Raw genomic sequence first — 19,031 nt, 5'->3', positions numbered from 1 at the left:
TTATATTGTTGCCCTCGATGTAAATTTTTGTGCTTAAAATGAATGAGCACAGAGGTATGGTACTGTTTCTATACCACATATAAAATTGCCAGACACAGATCTGATTTACCAAAATATGTTTCTGAACCTATTGTCAAAATATTTCCACTAGAATGTGGTGAAATATATTTTTGAGGACAAAAAAAAACCCCATAGTTTTATTTTTTGGGGAAAAAGAAAAGCCTCAGAGGTTTATCTGAGTATGCTTTATACTTGGAAAGACTCTTATAAAACATACAAATTCAGAATTGCCACAGCCCCTCATGTTGATTCATTGCAGTTGCAGCAGCTGCTGAGGTGCGATCGAGTTGCCCTGGCAACAGCACATATTGCATTGCAGTACCACACCACCATCAAACCAGCGAGGTGAGAAGGAGTTTAGAAACGTTACTAAATTTTTATGATACGTCTGCTACGTTTTCAGCCTCGTGGCCTTTACCCAGCTTAGGCTTCTCGGAGCCCAGAAAGCTGAGCTGCTGAATGCGCTTTGTCGCAGGGGGAAGGGGGGACACAATCTGGGCTTTTAAAATGTTGAAGCTAAGCTGTCTCTTTGTAACACTGAATTATGCCCACATTTCTGTTTGGGGTGCTGCTGTATGTAGGTAAGTGCAATCCTCTATGCTTTTTATACCTTCCATTACAAGCAAGAGTAACTTTCTTTCACTGTTTTGGGTGATGAAAGCAGGAGGCATTTAGAAAAGCCTATTAAAACTTTGCAGGGAAAACACAAAAAGCATGAAACTAGCCTGGTTTTACGTTTCACTACAAATTTGCCCCAAATCCGTAGAAGATCAAAACAGTGAGGTTTTTGTCTTTTGGGACCACTAGGTACTATTCCTGCTGAAAGAAAAGGGAAATTAGCTCTCTTTCCAATTCTTTGTGTTTCCCGTAGCTGCTTAATTTAACTGAATGTATAATCACTTCCAACCACAATATTCACAAGGGATATGTGTTCGAGTGTCCCACCCTCTATATCACACTTGCTGCTAGAGAACTTGAAGTCTATTATTTTACTAGTCTAGCGACCTCCCAAAGATACTTAAGGTTCTTTTCAGCTTTGATTTAGTAAGTGGCTCCTGTGATTTGTCATGTAAAATTTTCACCTACTACCACCCTTGGCTCACTGCTTTTTGATTAACCTCAGCAAAGATCGGGGGGAAGGAGGGGATTCAGATGGTTGCTTGTAAGCAGAAATACCCTAATACTCTAGATGGCTTTGATTATGAACTAGGCAATCCAGTGGCTATTTTGTGTTGTGTTTTTAAACATCAACCTGAAAAACAAAAAAAAGCACAAAGACCTTAAGCAGAAAACAGGGGCAAATATGAAAACCTTGCCAACCATAACCGCCAGGTTATAGTAGTGAGTCCCATGCATCTTGGAGGTGAAGTGGATCTGGCTGCAGCATCCAAAAGCAAACCTGCAAGACATTGTCCAAAACATTAGTTAATAATTAACATCAACAGCTTGGAGAGCGCCCGGATTCTGCCGAGCTCTTGGAGCCTCTCGTGGGTTCCTGCATACCATCGTGATTATTGAATGCTTTTCCTTCTAGCTCCTTCGTTCATTCTTTCTTCTGCCATTTGGTGCCTCTAGTGTTGAGCTGTGGAAGTCTTGGACAAAGCTGCATCTCCAGGATGTACGTGCGGGCTAACCTGGGTGCAAGCCCTTGGCAAGAGATCTGTCCCACCTGCAGATCTGTGCTTGGTATCTTCTTGCAGTGCTCCTCTGTGCAGGGACATACCAGCTCTGCTTGTGAGCCATTTGAAATGCAGGGCTTCCTGCATCTGCTTGTGCTGAGTCCTGAACAGGCGCTGCTGTATCCCCTTTTCCAGCATTGGTTAATCCAGCTCATGTTTGACATTATCATTATGCTCAGTATGTAGCAGAGCCAGTTCTGTTTGCTGCCTTTAGGATGTGAATAGTTTTTGCAGCTTCACTGCAGTTATGTGGAGTTGATCCTTACAGTCTGGGAATCCCTAGGAGCAAAACATCCTTACCTCTTCCTCAGTGGTGGGCAGTGGGCGTCTCTTTCAATTTTCTGATGTTTCTGAATGGCAAAACACCAATCTTTTATGGTAGGTATGATGACAAGCTACGGAACTCGGCCTTGTACAGGTCTCCTAACTGGGAGGACCCTGTGATGTTGCCTGGACAGGATTAAAAACTACAGAAAAATTAACAGGGGGCAAAGTTAAGGGAACATCAGTTCGTTTAAGAAAAAAAAAAAAAAAAAGTTTTCCTAAAATATAATGGATTTGCTGTCTTTGAAATAGAGTCTAGCTGCAACATCAGAGAAGAGAGCATGCTGGTGGAAGACTGCTAGAGGGTCTCCGGGCTTTTTACCAAGGTGACGAGGATCTTTAGCCCTTTGGGCAAGAATGGATTAAAGTATTTTACAGGAGCAGTTTGAAATATTCCTTGGATCCCTAGATGCTTCCACAGTCCGAGTTAAGCTAATGGTCCTTAGGCTAGCCCCGAGTTTAGCAGAGGAGTGGAAATAACTTCATTTCCCAAATGTGCCCACCTTCTTGGGCTCCCCTTGTATCACAGGCCCACAACAAGCTGAACGTGTATTTTTTTTGTCAGTGATCAGAATATGGCTGAATTCTACTGAGTTACCCCTCCTTTTTTATACACAAACAGCAGAACAAATAACTGCAGGTTTTTCTGGCTGAAATATTTGTTAATTCCTTATTTTAGCCCCTTGCGTGAATGACTCTTTGCTGGCCTGTTAAATCTTCTATTAATTTTAGATAATAACTTGAATTCTGGAAGCTATTTGCTGTTAGAGGAGACAAGCAAATTAGTATCTTGGCAGGCAGAGCAAAGCATCCGAACCGGAGCAAAACCTATTGGGAAGGGGATGAGAAAGTTATTTAGTGCACCAGGCTGTTAATTTTCATGAAGATTCCTGAGTTCTATAGAAGAGAAGCTTTTGCTGCTTGCAACCTTGAAGACAGATTTTAATCTTAAGTGACAGAGAATATTTTATCGTACGTTCTAGAGAATACTTTATAGGGCACTGCTATTTTTGATTTGTTCATAAAATTGCTAGTGGGAAACTGTTTAGCAGTTGCGCTTATTGGTTCCTTCTTTCCATTTGTTGTGGTGATTATCCTGCTTGTAGCTCAGATCCTTGGAACGATCCTATTTGATTTCATTCTGTTTCTCTTTATAATAACAAAAAGAAACATTGATATTTGAACACACTTATTTTGGAAGAATTGCCATAATGACTTTGTAAACATGCTTTCTTTTGCACTGGATGTCCTTTCCTGGCCTGTTACAGGGGCCCAAGCCGCCACTTCCACATGCAGTAGGCAAAGTCATTGACTCTTCCATTCATTCAGTGATTTTGCGGATGTGGTTGTCGTCTCCTCTGTAGATGTGTAGTGAAGCTCTGTCCCTGCCGTGTGCGTGGAGGCTCATTTGGACGTGCGTGTGGTCTGCATGCAAGACCTTTGAGCGGGCTACCGGGCTTCTGGAAGTCCTGGGTGAGCTGTCATAACTTAGAAGTCCCTTTTTTTTCACTACAGAAATAATTCTATTTGCGTAAAATATAGTATTTCCAAGGAAATATTGTCAGGTGGTGCCTTAACTGTTTCTTATTTGTTTTCTTTGTTATCAGCTGACAAGCAGGTGGGAAATAGAGGATAGGGATTTAAATATTTTGTGAGAAAAGGTATTCTTGTAACTAAACATAGGATGGAATGTTTAAGGCTGTCGTTCCGTTCCTGATTCTTCTACTGCTTAGTCAAATCATTGGTAAACTTACTGTGAGGAGGTACAGCCAACCTAAAATCAGACTTCAGTTTGTGATTTTATGCAAACCAAACGCTGTGTATTTGATAGCACCGCATGCTGTAGAGGAACAAAATGTAACAGAGTATATAGGTCCCCATGCAAATGGTTGGGTAGCATTCGGCTTATTCCCTGGTTTTACAAAGTTTTATTTTTCTTTCATGATTCCCTCCTTTCTTTTCTCATGCAGCTGTGGTTGTCCATAGGAAAGGATTCCTGCAATCATACTGAATTCTTAGTCTCAAGGATGCTTGGCATCAGCGGAGTCCATAGCTTAAATATATGTTGTGTTTAAAGTAACTTCTGTTGATCAGCTTTTACAGAGTAAGTACAGAAGTCAGTGGCCTGATTGATTTTTGTCTTCTGTTTATGCTGAAGAAAATATTCACAGACGTAGGAAATAGATAGTAAAGCTAAAGAATGATAGTTGGGTGCATGGCGGAATAGGTAGGAGCTTAAATTGATGAATACGTGAGAACTGTTTACGTTAATTTTAAATTAAAGCATCAAATCAATCTGTCTTTGAGCTTTGATCCCTTATTGAGGTGTCCCTTATTGAATCCGTGAAATCCCATGCCTCTTCCCCATAAGAGTTTAATAAAATCCAAATTGTATTTACAGAGAGCGTTCAGATCCCTTATACAGTGCTCAAGACTGTGCTCAAGAATGGGTTAAAAAATACTGCGCGTTTTCTGGTAGTGGTAGAAGCTCTGATGGGTGGAGTGCAACAATGGGCGGTTTAATGCAGATGGGCTTACTAACCCTTTGCTGCACGGTCCAAATACGAAAAACTAAGGTGATGGCCAGAGAGAAAGCGGATTCTCAGGAAGCTGTGGTTGACAAAGGCCTGTTGGGAAAGCTCTCCTGCACAAAAGAGATTTAATGTGTTCTCCTGCAGCAGGAGCAATGCTTTTAACACTTTTTAATTACTAGCTTTTTCTTGTAAATACTGTAGGCAAAGGACTGCAAGAACAGCTTTAAAGAGTTAGGAAAGCTCCCTAGCAAGTAGTTGCCAAAATATCTTTTTCTACATATTCTACCCAAGTTAGAATAATCAAATTTAATGAAGGATGTTTTTTACATCTGGTTTCAAATCTGGAAATAAGTTGATACAGGCAGAGATTCACTGGACAGTTTAATTGCTGTCATAAATTTACAGTAAACCTTGTGGAAATCATATTTTCCTTTTTTTCACTGTGAAGATTGGTGCATCCTTACCTAAAGAGAAGACTGCTTCCTCCTTTGTCCAACTTTGTAACAACTGTTCCTTTTTAGTTGAATTTTGTAATTAGTAACTACACATTAATCTCATCTGTATGCAAAATGGCAGGAAGGGTGAGCATCTTCAGAGCTTAGATGGCCAATAAGCTGTGCTTTTTAATGACAAACTCTTAACTAAAGAAATGCCTTTTAATTATGCTTTTCAAAAATAGCCTCTGAAGCTTCTGCGTGGGTGCTTGATGGGAGGGCATTCCAGAATGTGGGAGCAGAACAAGAGCCTTTGGGCATTTTAGGTCAAAATGTGAATAAGAACTGAAGACATTTATAGCCTTGCTTCTCCTTGCTTATGAAGACGTTTATCTCAACAGTTCAAAAGCAACTTACATAACAAGCAGTTCTAGGGAGGAGGAACTAGAGGATGGAGTTATGAGTACGACTAGCCAATATAGTCTTAATGCCCTTTGGACAATCCTTAAAGGTAAATAGAATGTTATTTTAACAAAACAAATGAATTGAGAATATAATTGAAGCTTGCATTGAATTTGGATAATGTAAACTTCAGAACTGAAAATCACAGTACTTGGGTGCTTAGCTTAGGCTGATTTTGAATGTTTTTAAGGAAAATTCTATCTCAGCGGTGCATTTTTTGAGTCTTACAGGGGAGGAAACTTTCATAAATGTTTTAATTTCCCCTTTATTTTTTTCTTTTCTTTTCTTTTTTTTTTCTTGTTCTCTTTTTTTGAAGGGGCAACGTTCCCCTAAGCTCCTCTCCTTCCTTTGTATCTCTGAGATGAATGAGGGAGTGTTCGTCTCAACTGTTGCACATTATAATCATGTATTACTTGAGGAGCTGTTGGAAGATTATCTCTATAGAGATAATCTGTAGAGAGAATCCTAACGAATCACTTTGATCACTCATAGGATTACACCAATAAGACTTCAGTGTATGAATTCACTTTTCAGATTTCAGAATCTGTCCCTGAGTGAATTTATACGTGGAAAATGACAAAATCTTGTTTTTTTTTTTTTAGAACCCAACAGCTTTTCTTACTATTACAGATTCCTTGCCGACACTCAGATTTGTACCAATACTCTCATTGTAAAACTAGGGTTCTTGTTGCCATGATGCCTCTTTCTCAGGTGAATATTGCAATACTCGGGATATATCAGTGTTAGAAGATAGTTGCTCTATATTTTTTCCAGCAGCATGTCCTTGTTGGTTGCAGAATCTGTAAAAATCTACTATGTTTAGGAGTAATGGAATATCTTTTTCAAAGCAAAAGTAACAAGTATAAGAGTGTTTTTTTAAACAAAAAAAAAAAAAGAAAAAGAAAAAGGGGGGAGGGTAGGGAGGGGATTTGGTTTCCTGCCCAGAACTTTGTCTGGGAATTCAGCGCTGTATGTCAGCGTTATGTACAATTACGTTACGTCCTTTGGGACAGCTTCACAAACGCCGTGGTGTCCTGAGCAGCAAGTCCCCGTGTTGATATCTACGATATTTCCACTCAGCATTGATGAAAACCTGTATTCTTGAGGAAATGGCATCTCCTCATAAAAACTTCTTTCTTTCAGAGAAGCAGAGGTGATACCTCTTCCATATAGAATATGTTTGCTTATTATAAAAATCAGTTGTTTTTGCAGGCTTGTTTCACCTTTCACATTTCAGCGTAGCATTTTTGTTTGCAGTAATGTCTTTACCTCTTGCATTGACATTCTTTGCCTGGTCTGAAATTCCTGGGGACTTTGAGATGAATGTTTCGCAGCTTCTCTGAAACGGCAGACGTTAGGTGTAAAAAGTTCTGCTGGAGAAAAATTGTGCTGTCTTCTTGGTTATTGGCTCCATAAAATATTGTTTTCGTAAGATCCCTGCAACAATAATATCTTATCCAAACCACAAGTTATAAATTTTAGAGAAGGCTGGAGATGCTTCTTACAACTATTTTGATTAACAGTTAGACTTCTTTCTTAGTGAAAAGCTCTTTCTAAAATTGTTTTTTGGGAGAGTCCAACTGACTGTATGCTAACAAAAATGATTAGCTGAATGCGGGTGTTTATCATTCTGGTCTGAACAACTGTAGATTTGTTGTTTCCTTTCTAACCAAATGGCATCAAATAAAAGAGAATGTTAGGCATGATCAGAAGAATTTTTAGTTATAGGTATCCAGGCAAGAGAGAAATGGAATTTTTTAAAGATAATTGTCATTTCATATAGAGAAGAAATGCCTTATTATAATGTTATAATAAGAAATGACAGTGTTTGGTGCTAGTTTGGATTAGAAAGCATGCAGATAAAAGCAGAAAATTGGTTAAAAATAAGTTTTAATGATTTGTGAAGGTGAAGTTTTCAGGTAGTAAAAAGAATATAACAGCAAGATTTTGAATACAAGTTCTTGTCCACTATGCAGAAGCAAGGGAGATTCCTTACTACAGGGTGCTGATACTGTGAGGCAGGCTTTCGTGGCCCCGTTTCTCCACTCGCTGCTCACAGTAATGATGATGGAGTCTCTGGCTGATGGAGATTTTGTGGCTTTTTGCTGGCGATTAATCTGGCAGCCAGAAGCATCACAGATGTCGCCTCCGGAGGTCAGTGCCCCCCTTTGCTCTGGTGCCTCTTGCTTTGCGCAGTGGCAGTCCTGTTTTGTTCCTAGGTCTTAGTTACATCAGTGCATGATCTTTTTCTTAGCAGAAGTCTGTAGCTGTCACCTCGAATGTAGCGGAGGTAATACAACATCACTGAAAATTTGCTTTGAGTTTATGCTTGCAAAGTTTGATTGGTCTGTTTCTTAGCTCTCGGCTGTTTGTTCTGCCGTGGTCGCAGCAGACAGCTTGGGGTGACCTGTTGTCTGGTAAGTGCTGTCTGCTCTCCACGGCCTAACTGGGCATGCAGTTGGGCATTGCTTTGATGCCAGGTCTTCGACAGTTCGTTGGCTTTGGTATTGGATTATTATCCTGCCACTCTGTATCAGCAAGGGCACAGAGGTGCCCTTGGCATTTAAAAGATGTTCTGTCCAAAACTTCTTCCAACCTGTCAGGTTCCTTTTTGCTGTTCAGTGTTGATTATGATCAAGTCTCCAATCCCCACCTGAGGTCAAGTCCCTTCCAAGACAGACACTGTGCATTGACAGGAGCCCTGTGTCTTGCGAGGATTATAAAATCTAAGATCTTAAATCTTAAGACAATTTAAGGCCAGTATGAAGAACAACTTTGGCTCTGAACTTCAGAAGTCAGAGAGAACTTCATGGAAACTGTTTTTGCTAAATGTTTCCAAGGAGGCTTCAGTCTAAAGCCACTCTTTCCAAGGGCAGAGAGTCACAGGTTTCCTTGCCCATCACCACAATTATTTTAGGATATCTTCAGTTTAGTCTAATCAGAAACATTTTCCAAACTCGTTCTCCTGAAGATTTGATGGTGTATGTCAGCGAGTGTTTGAAGGTCATGTCCTTCCTGATACTAAGAAAGAAAATAGTGCTTGTCGCTTATGCTGTATTCCAGTGTCTGTTTTTGTTTTATTTAATATAGGAACATTCTTAAAGCTACTTATTTTACAAAAAATTGCAAATGTTCTTATGATGGACGATGCAGGTGGTTTCCTTGCTCGTTTGTTATAACTCAACAATTTTTCTTTGGTGAAATTAAGAAGCCAGAGTGTGTTTATACTTATTATGTAGAGCTAGGAAGGAGCTATCTTCAGACAGTTGTGTCTCAGAAGTTAACGTTTTCCATGACCCAAGTATCTTGGCGTGCTTGAAAAAAAAATTGACTGAAACGTACCTTTCAAAAAATGTTCCTATTTAAAAAAAAAAAAAAAAAGAAAAGAAAAAGGAAAGAAGAAAAAAAAAAAAGAAAAAAGAAAGTGGGGGGAGGAAGCGTGTGGGGGAGAAGACTTGCGAGCAAAAGCTCTGTCATACCAGAGTTTCTCTCGGATGTCTGGAAAAAGTCGTATACTTCTGGGATGCTTTCCAAAATATTTTCAGTGACCATTGCCACAGGCGTGAACTTCTTAATGCATTTTGCAGTAATCTCCACCACAGTGAAATTAATTACTGTCTGAAAGCTTTTAATGATAACAACTAAGTAGAGCAGTATAAATGCTACAGATTAATTGCGTGTGTGTATTTGGTTGCCTTTCAGGAGTCTTGTAGAGACAGATATATTGACTCAGGAAAATCCCGCCTAAAAAAAAAAATGCACAATTATGTAATTACATATTTTACCAGTTGGATTTTAATAAAGAGGAATTTTTGCATGCGCGCATGCACACACACACACACACAAACACACACACACAAGGATCTGGAAAAATGGTCTCACACCAGAGACTTCAGCAGCTACCCAAAGATAGATTACAGAAAGAAAGGAAAGAAAGAAAAACAAGCTGTTATAATCAGACTTTGTTACCATGGATAGAAAAAATCCAAGGATATTTCTCCCCACCATCCCACCTCCAGAGCAGCCACTAGTCACATCTAGCAGAATTTTTCCAGACTGTTACTGCTTCATCAGTTGGGTGCTTTCCCTCTGCTTTAAATGCCAGCACCACTTCAGTTTGGAGGAATTGCTGGCCATTTTCCTAGACAAGATTTCCCAAATTCAAAATGATCTTTCAAGATCTGAACTAATAGGAGCTAAACAGAGGTTTCCTCTTCACCAGGGCCTTTCTCAGGCTGGTTCCTTTACTGACACCACATCCCTGCAGCACTGTGATAGACCAGTCTTTACCACCTGCGATAAGAAATACTTCTTCTGAAGGAGGGGCGATCTTCCATCAGTCTTAAATCATGTTGCAGTTGTCCTATACTCCAGAAATTACTAAACACCTCAGCTTTTAAAACATCAGGCATTACAGGGAATGAGTGAAATAACTTGAATGTTTTTTTTTCTGAATGGAGCCATTCAGAGCTGGTGGCATCAATGCAAAGGGGGTGCCTGTCCAGCCCCCCTCCACTCGTGAGGGACAGGGGAGCTGGTCAGTGGGAAGGCTGTTTATCCGAGTAGCACAGCGAGGGCACTGCCGCGCGCTGGTCAGAGGAAAGAAGCCCTTGGAATTGTTTCATGTCCTTGCTTTGCTATCAAAAGCTAAAGGCGTTTGGACTTTAAGGCAAGGAACTGGAGGGAGAGGTGCCGAGATGGAAGAAACATGGTCTTTTCATCTGTAACTCATTAAGTACTTTTTTTTTTTTTTGCCATGCTTTTTGTAAAAGAGAGTTTCTGTGTGCATTGTTTTTCTGCTAAAGTAGCACTGTTTGTTTTATAGGCAGTTTAGCATTATTTTTTCTACAGCTGTACCCAGGAGCTTGTTCAGGCCTGAATCTCACATTGCTAAATTGTCTGAAACAAACTTGCTTGCTTTGCTTTTCTATCAAATTTGGGAGTAATGTGAATGTATCTTATGCTTCATTTTTCAGAGTATGTTGTAAGGCCAAATGTGGTAAGGCAAAGACATTGTGAAGATGCTGTGGGGCTTTCTAAATTGAGAGAGAAAAATAAACTGAAATAGAAACACAGTAAAATTCTCTTGGGTATATTTAAAGTTAGATGATAGTTCACTCTTGGATGTTAATTTAGATGCTATAAAAGTTGCTATGAGATGTTATAATAGCTTTTTTTTTTTTTTTTTTATCGGAGGCCATAGAGTAGACTATTTCACAGTGGCAATGACAGCAGCTCTTAGATGTATACAAGTGAAAGGCTTTCCTTTCTGGGGTTAAGCAGGCACATTTGCAGCACACCACCAGCATCTCCTTACTCTATTTCCTTTGTCATTGTTCCTTAATACAGATCATTGGCTCAGCAGGTCCAGGAGTCACTGCATCTTGTGTCTCTGCCTGTTTGTAAAAGGCGGGTAATGAACCATGGGTCCACAAGAGTACAGTAATGTATAAGAGCTCCACGTTGGTGGAGGTGGTTGGTTATTTTCTGCCTCTGATTTTAACAGCTTTGTAAAGCACTTGCTTGGGCATGGTGTTCCACCTACATGTTTTAGCCTCCTGGTTGCAGAGTGCCTTAATAAACTCTCCCATCACCAGCTGCTGCACAAAACCAACATGTAGCCGCAGGCCTGCGAGGCAGGTAGGGATTAGGCAGAGTTCCTTGTATGGAAACAAGGAGAGAGCAGTACAGTGTCAGCCTGGAAACCTAGTTCAGAGGCAGGAACGCCAACCTCTTTATTTGCTGCTTCCAAGCTTTAATTCAAAGCTGCCCTTCTTCAGTTTTTTGTTGTGGCCAAATAGTTGGCTATCTTGCCAAACCTTTGACAGAGATGTTTCATGGATACCTATATTTGCTATCAGGGCAATAATTATTCTTAAGTTGTGCTTTCAGTGCAAACAACGCTTAGGACAAATGCTGCTGGAAAGCAGCCTCTGCCAAACTTCTGATTTTTTCTCCAAAGAGTCAAAGCATGGCCTGCGCATCCAGCTGCGAGCCTGGTTTCTTTGGATTTGTGGTCATCTGAATTAGCATAAACACTTAGGGTTTTCTCGGTGTCGTGGCCCTTAGATTGAAAACTGGTGTTTTAAAAGACATTACAAAATGTTCAACCTACTGGGCCGCTTCCCAGAGATTTAATTGAAAGGCCTGTTAGTGCAGTGCTCAACTTCAAATCCACCTTTTGGAATCTGAAGAACATGTATTTGCATTAACACCAAGTCCTGCCTGAAGTTTTGCTTCCATCCCTCAAGATGTAAAACAGAGCAGAACTCGTCCGGGAGGCTTCTGTTGTGTAGTAGCTGTCTTGAAGTGTAAACCAAAAATGAGAATCACCTTAGATAACGGGAAAGAAGACAGTAACAGCCTATTTTCTTTGAAGCGAAGCCTTTAGGATAAGGGTAATATAATGTTTCCCTTATAACCGGGTTAGCTGAAATCAGGCCCAAGGCTTCTCCTTCCACTGTTCCCAGGGAGCCTGCAAAGCTCCAAAAGCAGAGGGAGAAAATCTAAATTTAAATGACTGCAGCCGAAAATGAGATCAAATTTGTAGATCTGAAGTAAGTGCTGGCGGAGACCTTTCTCGGGGAGGGGAGCCACTTTTGCTTCTTTTTTTTTTTTCTTTTTTTTTCCTCCTCTTTTTCATCCCTTGTGCCATTTTGGACTTCAGTGGTGTTTATTTTTAGTGCATTTAAACATTGCTGAAGGAAGAGGCAGTTGTAATATGGCATATTTACATCATGCTGTCAGCTCCTGGCAGCAGCTCATTCGCCTGTCAGAGAGCACAGGAGAGACGTGGCCTGTTGCGGATGCGAGTGCTACTGATGCCCACGAGGCTGAAACACCATCTCCAGGGGCCTTCCGAAGGCCTTCCCAGCCCTGCAGGTTGGTTTGTTTTTCTAACTTGCATTAGGGGTTTTATTTTCATGCTGCAGAGACGGGCCTGGGTCACACGACCTCCCACTATTTTCTTCCACTCCTCTGCAGTATATTGAGGGGGGAAAAGAAAAGAGAAAGGGCAAAGTGTCTCTGAGAGCAGCATGTGCTTTTTTTCCCCCTCGTGTCTCACTTGAGCTCTCTGCCCCGTTACAAAAATAAAGAGCTATAAATAAAAAAGAACAAATGCTGAGGGGGACAAACCGGACCCGCAGTTATGCGCGTGTCGTCGCTTGTCGCAGGGTGCCTAGCCCCATTCCTGCCAGGCTCCGTACATTCCCCGGGTCGCACGCCACGTGGGATGGGGAGCGGGCACGGATACGACCCTGGCTGGAGGGGTTTGGGCCTGCCATAACCCCGTGTTAATTCCTAAGCGGTTTTGGGGTCTGATCTCTCTTATGCGACACGCTGTCTCCTGTGCTCTCAAATAGAGGCACCCTCTGATTTCCCCTTCTTGGAAACTCTGCTCTGCCTCAGTGTGCGGGGAGAGGCCATGTAAATAAATAGCAACCACATCTTAGCCCTCAGTAGGCATTTCCGTTTTCCTGGTGGCTACAGAAGAAACACTTTCTCACAGTTTGGCATGAAACATTTATAAATCTTTCCTGCTTCCAAAATTTTTGTTTAGACAATCAAATTCTTGGTATAGCTTTTTTCATTGGTTTTATTTTTACACTTCTGTGTTTCTTTGGTTTATCAGTGAAGAGTGTCTGTCATCACTACTTATATTTTGGGTAATAGAATAAATAAATGATTATAGGCAGATTTTATAACAGTGGAAGGTCATATTTAAAGAATAAAAATTAAGCTTATCTATTCTTTTCTTAATAGCAATGAAAAAAAATGAGTAACTTATATCTTTTTGGCAGAGGTATAAGTTATAACTTAAGTGCTTGAAATATAAAACAGTGTATTACCATATAGTTCATCTTTCAACTCGAAAATATGATTTGCTTTTAATCCGAGATTAATATATGTTCTCCTGAAATGACATGCTACAAAATTTTCTCAAGTGTATGTCACATAGACACGGCAGCAGAACAAACACTTTGTTACCTTTTAAATGCTACAGGTAGTGTTTATAATAGCAAAACAGGTCTACCAATTTTGTTAAACATGACCTGTTTTGATAAACAGATGGACAATTGGCCTTTGAAGTAGGCTTTTCCTTCTACTGAGGCCTCTTACACAGCTGACTAGGCAAGCGAGGCATCAGTAGAGGTGTCACTAATATTTTTATAGTATCATTTTTCTGTGCATACTCATCCAGGTTAGTTTTGTGAACCTTAGCCAAGCTGAACTGCACCGGCACTCGTAGGACTTGTAACTCAAAGTCTAGCTAAAACTTCTTACAGTTCTTCACAACAAAAGATACTTCATATATTTCTTCAGGAAATAATTGGGAAATAAGTACTGAGGAAAAAAAAAAGAGTGCTAGTTGGTTTTGGTTCTTCTGCTCTGTTTTACCTTACTGCTTGTGTATTTCTTAGTGGAGCCACCCCTCATAACTAGGGTCTGTGTTTGTGATTCCTCTACAAGTGCTACACAGGCTGGATGTCACAGCTAGATGATGGCTTTGGGGAGGACAGTCTCACTGCTTTATTTTGGCAGAGACAGGAGTGAAAAGGAATCTTAAGCTTTCCAGCCTTGGTGACTTTATTGAACTTCTTTAGGGCTGATCATTGGGTAGAGAAATTCGTGAGAATCTCAAGCTGTATTTGATATTTGCTGCACAAATTCTAGGCCATAAATCTTTTTCCAACTTCATCACTGCCACAGTAATGGTACAAGCCTTAAAAATACCTTAACAACCTTTCAATGTTGTTAAACTCTGTACTGTGTTAGGATCTTGTCAGTAATTTTAGCCTGAAGTGGGAAACTAAAATGGCTAAACTAAACTAAAAGGATGCTATGCTTCAGGAGATTACTTCTATGTAGCATAAACCATGTTAATGGGGAAAAATGGACAGTTTTGTCCTGCTTATTCATCAACAAGAGAATTTTGGGGAATGCTAACACAGGTGAATAGAATAACTAATAATTTTAAGGTTTTTATTCTGACATCAGAAAGTATCGTGAGAGCATTGCTAATCCTTAATTTAGAGTCATAGGAAGCATATAATGTAGAAAAGGTAAAGTGGCACTGGTTGTGCTGTAAATTTTTAGTAAATGAGAAAGTCATATACAACAGGAGTGAGTTGGTCATTCCTGCTATATGGGGGATAAACTGGTAAGATTAGAGCATGTTTCTGTTTAGGTATTACTATATATGTGTACTTGAGCTTATCTACTTAAGTATGGTAGCATATGTAAATAATATCTATAAAGTCTTGGTTTTGTATGATTTTTTCTATTTTTAATTGGTGGCATGAAATTTTATTACTGGGATCATCACATGCCACTTCTAAATAATCATTCATAGAGATGAATTTTATGTTACGAGCTACTCCAGCTGTGATAGAAAAAAATCTGCATTGACTATGGATACTTTTATTTAAGTAAAATCTGTCCCTTTTCATTTTGGTGTTCAGAGGAACAAAGAAGAAATGTAGGTGCTTAGATTCTTGAGATGAGACTTTTTATATTAGGGTATCATCTGAATTGGCTCAGTGGAAAATTGGACTGGAATTTAGGTTTCATTTCTGCTGCAGATACATGTACACAGGATGAGCAGGCATTCCAATCTGGCTTTTTTCCCTCATGGTAGCAATCTACTGAAGACATTTGCAACTAAATAGAACATGATGATGTCATGTTTCTTTGAAAAGTTTTACAGTGTTGGTTTACTCTGTTTTCTGTAGGAAAAAGAGAAGAAGTATATGCTTCCTTTGGACAACTTGAAAGTGCGGGATGTTGAGAAGAGCTTCATGTCTAGCAAACATATCTTTGCATTATTTAACACGGAACAGAGGTAAGAAAATGTGTTGTTTGTAGATAGTTGTACAAAAGCATACCTGGCCAAGCATTTTAATTTCTGGTGTTTCTACTACGCGGGTGAACAGAGGTCTTGACACCCTTGGTTCATCTGCTTCTGTGCTGTTGCATAACCATGGAATGAAAAGCTGGTGTCCTCCTAGCCACTCACAGAGTGAAACAGCGCCGTGTTAGTCATCTAGCTCTTCTGTATGGCTGAATAATCATCTCCTGAGCCTATTTTTGTTTTGTTTGGCATTCTCCTAGGCTTACCAAAACATTCATGACTTCTGTACCTTGTGACCAGATTCAACTAGTGTAAATCACAAACGCTTCATTAGAACTTTCCACTTTCTCCAGTGGAACATCTCGCTGCCTGCAATCTTGGGAGTCATTCTGTTATTTGTTTGGGTTTAAATACAGCTGAATGAAGAACAAATGAGACTCCTCTCCCTCCTTAATTCATTAGGACCTTTGCTTTCTAGAGTTTTACCTCATACTTTTCCTTTCAGACACCATCCTTTGATCTAAGCAGTGTAAACTTATTCCTGATGCACAGCCAGTTCAGATACTTGTGCACAAATAAGTAAAGAAAACCTGAAAATGCTTAAGTCATACAAGTGATCTGTGTGCGTGCTTTAAACTAAAGAGTTGTGTTTGCAGCTGGTTCAGTGGAACTGCATTTTAGTAGATGAGGTGAAATTTGTTGTTGTTGTTGTTCACCCCAGAAAATTAGGCAAAATTATTTGTGTGGTGGCATTCGTAGATGTCCTTGTTTTCTTCTTCTCTTCTGCTAAAACCTTTCACTCCTGCTCCCCCTCCCATAAGCGAAGCTTGGCAATGCGTTCAAATGTTGCTCAAGATGATGAGGGCTGGATGTTGTTCCCTGCAGAGCCAGCTGTTGTTGCTCCTGAACTGGCCAGAAATAGTCATTGCAGAAGCGAGGAATGTCCCTCCCTCCTGCAAAGTCAAAGCAAAGCACAGGCTTTCTGGACTGTTCGTGGCTTCTGCTGATCACAGAAGCACGAGGACTAAATATGAGTCTAACTCTCAACTGCCCCACGAAGGCTTTGCCTACATCTGCTGACTGCTCGGTTGACCTATGTGTAGACTTCTTCTGCCAGGAGATGCACTTTGAAAATGTGCCTCAGAAATACTTGCGGGGAATAAGATTTCAAGCGTTTGACCACTTAGATTTCTGCAGCACAATAAAAATTTTGGAAAAGTTTTCTTAGGTTTTGAAAAAACATACATATTTTTCTTCAGATGCTGAAAATTAATGCAATTCTGACTCTTTTATTATTGATGTGTGTAAATAGTCTTAACATTGCACATAGAGCAGTCAAGAAAGATAATTTTTTCCTGATGGCTGCGTGTCAGCTTGTACACATTATGTTTCTTCCATGAGAAATCTTTTAATTTTAGTGCATTGTTTCTCCTTTGTTTGGCTGATGGATTTGAATATTTTTTTCATCTTAAATATTAATCACTGCACTGCTGTGAAAATCCAAGAGAAGCATCCATTTTTCTTGACAAGCCTGGGACTTATTTGGGAGCTATATAGCTGCACATGTACTTTTTCACTGGATCCTTGTGTGGACTGCACAGCAAGGATTTCAAAGTTGAGATGTCTAAAATGTTTGCCATATCTGTAATAACCCTGCCCTTTTGGGCTGCAAGTAGGTCCTCCAGCATCTGCAGCCTGCTCTAAAAACATCCTTACATCGATACGGACGTGCTAAGACATGACAGCACAGCGATAAGTTGCCAAGATAACTTGGCCTTGGGAGGGGCTGTTTATGAGGAGAATCCCCTAGCTTGAAAGGAGGCAGAACTTGTTCTTGAAGAAATATTTACTGAATTGTAGTTCAAGCAACGATTCCTCTGTTGCCATGAAGCAGCTGATTTTTTGATATTTCTCGAAATCTCCCTTCTGGCATAAACTGAGCAAATGAGGTTCAGTATCATTTGGCTATCCCCTGCCTCCTAAACTCATAGGCTGTGGATGCAGTGGCAGGGATAGCGGGGCTTGTGTAAAGTAATCCAGCCCTCAGCTGAGCCCTGGAGAAACTGAAACACACAAATGGTGGAGGACGGCTGATATAAAGGCTCTCGTCGTTTTGCTTTGTGCTAATATGTTGGTTTCTGATTTCTGAATAGATGGGGAGTTGAACATTCTTGCTTTCTAAATTCATGAAATAATTTTCTGCTTTTTTGTTTTATTTTTGAAAAGAATTTAGTAATTGAGCGACAAATCAGCTTTTTCCTTAGGAGTCTGCCTGCTGAGGGTTCTGACTCTGGAAACGTTTTGCTGTTTAAGATGTAAATTATTAAAGAACAAAGGCAAAAATCACCTACTCTGGCATCCCAGGTAGTGTGGGGCCAATTCTGTATCCTTCTCTTTTCTAATTTATTTTTATTCCCTATAACCTGTTTTTTTTTAATTGATTATGCAAACTTTCTTAATGTACAATTACAAATATTTTAATATTCAAACAAAAATATTTTTAGTAAAAGAATTTTCATAAGTTTGTTCTCTTCATTCCCAGGCCCTCAGTGCATAGGTATTTGCTACAGCCATATGTTTCTGATACTGTACATTTCAATAGTTTCCTGGATTATGCACGGCATTTTTTCCATTTATGAAGCCTTTCCAGTTGTGAAATACAGTTACCAGGGAAATCCTCATCTCACTGAATAGAGAGACAAACTGACTTGACTTAGGAGGCTTGGGGGTAGAGGCAGAAGGAAACTCACAGTATCTGTCACTTTGATTTACTGCAGAAGTCAATAGTTCCCTGACAGAAATCAAATGTGACTCGGTAATGTGTAGTAAATGGAGACTGTGATGATTGATTTCACAGTGAAGATAAATTCTCATGAAATGAAATATAATTGCACGTCTATGAAAAGCCTGTGTTGTGAAATAATTAAATTCTTTTCCTATTACTTTCTAATTAAAAAAAAAGTGAAAAAGAACCCCTCTGCTGTGAAATGGAAGTAGTATTGCCTAAAGAAAAGGGGAGAAGGGCTTGCCTGCCAGCAAACCAAAAAATTATTTGAAGTTTTTGAGCAGGACTATGTATTTTAAGTTCCGTGTACTTTGTAGTCACCATGGAAGATCTTTGGGGATGGACTTCTTTACTAACCTTAGTAGCACTGGGTACTAAAGCCCAGCACTTCAGGGCAGCTGCTCTTTGACTCATGCGTCACTCTTGGCAGTGTCCATCTACACGGGTCTGCCATGAAGCAGTCAAGGTTGAGCTGCAGGATTGAACAATATGTGTCTATATTGAAGGCTATTGAAAAAGCGAGAGGTATTTTGTGCTGTCTTTCTCTTCTCCCCTTCCATCTTCTTGGTAAACTGCAGGTGAGTGTTAGATTGTAAAAGAAATGCAGACAAAATATTGGAAAATAATTAACCTATAAAAAAAGAGAAATAATGTCTGCAGCACTGCTTTCAGCCCCATGGGAAGCGGAAGGATAGTAAGTATCTTGCTGCCTTTTATGCAGTCAGAGCGTGTTGAGGAGAAATTTGTGTGAACAGCTCGAATAAGAACTCCTTCCATAACTCCTTGCTGTGCAATGAGGTATGTCAGGAGGCTGCTCTCGAGGACTGGGCTGATACTCCCAGAGGCCCAGAGCTCAAGGCCTGGAGCCAGCACCAGGCACTCTTGCGAACACGAGGCAAT

General features: G+C 40.1%; 1 protein-coding gene across 1 annotated transcript in view; it reads left to right on the top strand.

Moving 5' to 3' along the window:
• The window catches only part of DNM3 (dynamin 3), a 151,241-nt gene that overhangs the window by 81,073 nt on the left and 51,137 nt on the right, over positions 1-19,031 (top strand). The window contains 1 exon segment of the mRNA XM_088524463.1: positions 15,228-15,337. Within this exon segment, the coding sequence (XP_088380589.1) occupies positions 15,228-15,337 (110 nt within the window).

This window comes from Tinamus guttatus, unplaced genomic scaffold (assembly GCF_059628265.1).
Source record: "Tinamus guttatus ecotype Peru unplaced genomic scaffold, ASM5962826v1 Tinamus_guttatus_pri_ptg000211l, whole genome shotgun sequence".
Taxonomy (NCBI): Eukaryota; Metazoa; Chordata; class Aves; order Tinamiformes; family Tinamidae; genus Tinamus; species Tinamus guttatus.
The sequence above is the reverse complement of the archived record's forward strand: the minus strand, read 5'-3'. Positions and strand labels throughout refer to the sequence as shown.